This window comes from Monoraphidium neglectum (genome assembly GCF_000611645.1).
Source record: "Monoraphidium neglectum strain SAG 48.87 unplaced genomic scaffold scaffold06396, whole genome shotgun sequence".
In the NCBI taxonomy this organism is placed as follows: domain Eukaryota; kingdom Viridiplantae; phylum Chlorophyta; class Chlorophyceae; order Sphaeropleales; family Selenastraceae; genus Monoraphidium; species Monoraphidium neglectum.
In genome coordinates this window covers 1-2,268 of record NW_014007244.1, presented here as the reverse complement: position 1 = coordinate 2,268, position 2,268 = coordinate 1, and the positions used below count along the sequence as shown (strand labels likewise).

Sequence of the window (2,268 nt, the reverse complement as noted above, 5' to 3'; positions counted from 1 at the left end):
TCGGAGGGGATCGTTGGCGACAAGGTGCTTGAGCATGGTCATGAGCGTGTTTTCGAGGTAGGGGCACGAGCAGGGTGGCAAAGGCCCCTGCTCAGAGGAAGACAACCCGTCGGTCACCTCACACCCACCCCCAGCCACAACAAAGCCAACGCCCGCCCGCACCTGCAGAGCCACTGCCCAGGCCTGCCCCACGGTCCCCGCCAGCCGCGCCCCCAGGGCGGCCGCAGCCTCTGTCACGTCGCTGAGGGAGGGGGGGCAGGACGAGCCGGGGCCGGGGGCCGCCACCAGGCGCGCGCGGAGGGGGGACGGGCACAGCGCCGCGACGGCGGCTGCAGGGACCGAGGGGTGTCGGATTGGCAGGGATGGTTTGCCGTGTGTGTCAACGTCAGGGGCATGGCAGGGAAATGGTTCAACATGGCGCAATTCACGATTCAGATCTCCTTCCCTGCAATAGCACGGCTGACTGGTACCCTCCTGTACCCTTTGCTCAGCCGAGCGCACACCTCCCCCCGGCGGCATGCACACCCCCCCTTCAAAGCCGCCCTCACCCGGCGTCAAGCTGTGTGCAACGTCCACGGGCGCCAGCCGCACGAGGCCCCTGGGCAGCTTCTCTGGCGCCACGTCACCCGTTATCATCTCCCACCTCACGCCCAGCCCCTCGACCAGCCGCTCAGCTACCGCCATCCGCGCCGGCGCCCCGCCGCTGCTGCAGGCAGCCCCCGCGCCGCCGCTGCCGCCGCCTCCCCAACCGCCTCCCGCACCGCCGCCTGCTGCCTGTATCAAAGCATCCCCGCCTCTGTCTCCTCTTCTGCTGTCCCACGCATCCCCTGGTGGCCGCCCGTCGTCCGCTACTGCTGACATCACCACTGACGTTATCGGCGGCAGCGGGCACAGCAGCCTGACGTCGTCCCCGGGCTCCAGCACAACCACCGCTGACTCAGCGGCATCGGCGGAGGGCCTGCCGGGCAGGCGAGCCAGCCAGGTCCTGTGAGGGACGGTGGGTGGGTGCACGGGGGCGGATGGCTGCATGGGTGGTGGATGGGGCTTGATGGGCGGCGGGTGCATGGGCAAATGTGAGCGAGGGGGGGGGTGTCTGCATCGGTGCGGGCAGCTGAGTGGTGGGCGCATGGGTGGGTGCATGGGTGTGTGTGGGTGAGTGGGTGGGTGGATGGGTAGGTGGGTGGGTCTGTGAACGGGCGCGAGCAGTGGCAAGGCGCAGCAGATTTCAGAAGGCGCGGCAGCCAGGCACACCAGCAGCGCGCAGTTGGAAGCCCCGGGCAGAATCATGAGGCAAACAGGCGCGAACGGCTGGTGGTCGCGTCGCAGGAGACGGCCAGCGGCGGGATGCAGGGGGGCGCGCATGTGTGTGTGTGTGTGTGTGTGTGTGTGTGTGCGCGTGTGTGCAGCCGGCTGCGGGACAAAGATTCGGAAGCTTGCCGGCAGCTTCATGTCAGCTTCGCGGTGCAGCGGCCGCATCAAACTGGCTGACCAGCTCCAACCAGGTAAAAAGAGACCAGGCAGCTGGGGAGCCGTCCTGGGCTGCACGCATGGCCAAGAGACAGTCCTATACAGCCCGCTCCCGCCCTGCAAAATAGGTCCCGCCAGCAAACCCTTGCAACGGCCGCACCGCCGCCGGTAGTGCCCACCTGAAGTAGCGATCGCTGCAGTTGCGAACCCCCAGCTCCAACACACAGTCCAGCGCCACACCCAGGTCGTCACCCGCGCCCCCCGCAACCAGGGGTGCGACCGCTGATTGCTGCTGCTGCTGCTGCTGCGCCTGCGGCCGCGCGGGCGGGCCGCCGTCCCGCGCCTCGGCTGCGCTCGCCGCGCCAGGCCGACCCACTCCCACTTCCTGCGGCCGCCGTCGCTGTTGCTCCTGCTGCTGCTGCTGCTGCTGCTGCTCCTGCTGCTGGTGGGCCGGCTTCATGATTGCCCCCAAACCCAGCGGCGACGGCAGCGCCCCCTCACTGCTGATCCGCACGAGCCCGCTCGCGCCACCGCCACCGCCGCCACCACCACCACCGGTGCCGCCGCCGGTGACGCCGCCGGTGACGCCGCTGGTGGAGCGGTATAGGCCCGAGTCGCGGGTGAGCCCCGCATCTCGCAGGTTGACCGATGGCGCGCTGTACCGCCGCCCGCCCCTAAGCGGTACAGCCATCCGCAGGAAGCGTACCGCGGTGACAGAGAGGGTGGGCTGGATGACAAACCGCAGCGGTACAGACAGGCGGCGGCCGACGACAACTGCGGTGTCGGGGGCTGGGCCGGTGG

The 2,268-nt window shown here is 69.4% G+C and overlaps 1 protein-coding gene across 1 annotated transcript; it reads right to left on the bottom strand.

Annotated features, from left to right (window-relative positions):
- Nucleotides 1-162: 162 nt before the first annotated feature.
- Nucleotides 163-329, bottom strand: MNEG_16463 (hypothetical protein; the record flags this gene model as incomplete). Its single annotated transcript, XM_014035067.1, has 1 exon — nt 163-329. A coding segment is annotated over one exon (167 nt), but the record flags the coding sequence as incomplete, so codon positions are not given.
- Nucleotides 330-2,268: the final 1,939 nt, after the last annotated feature.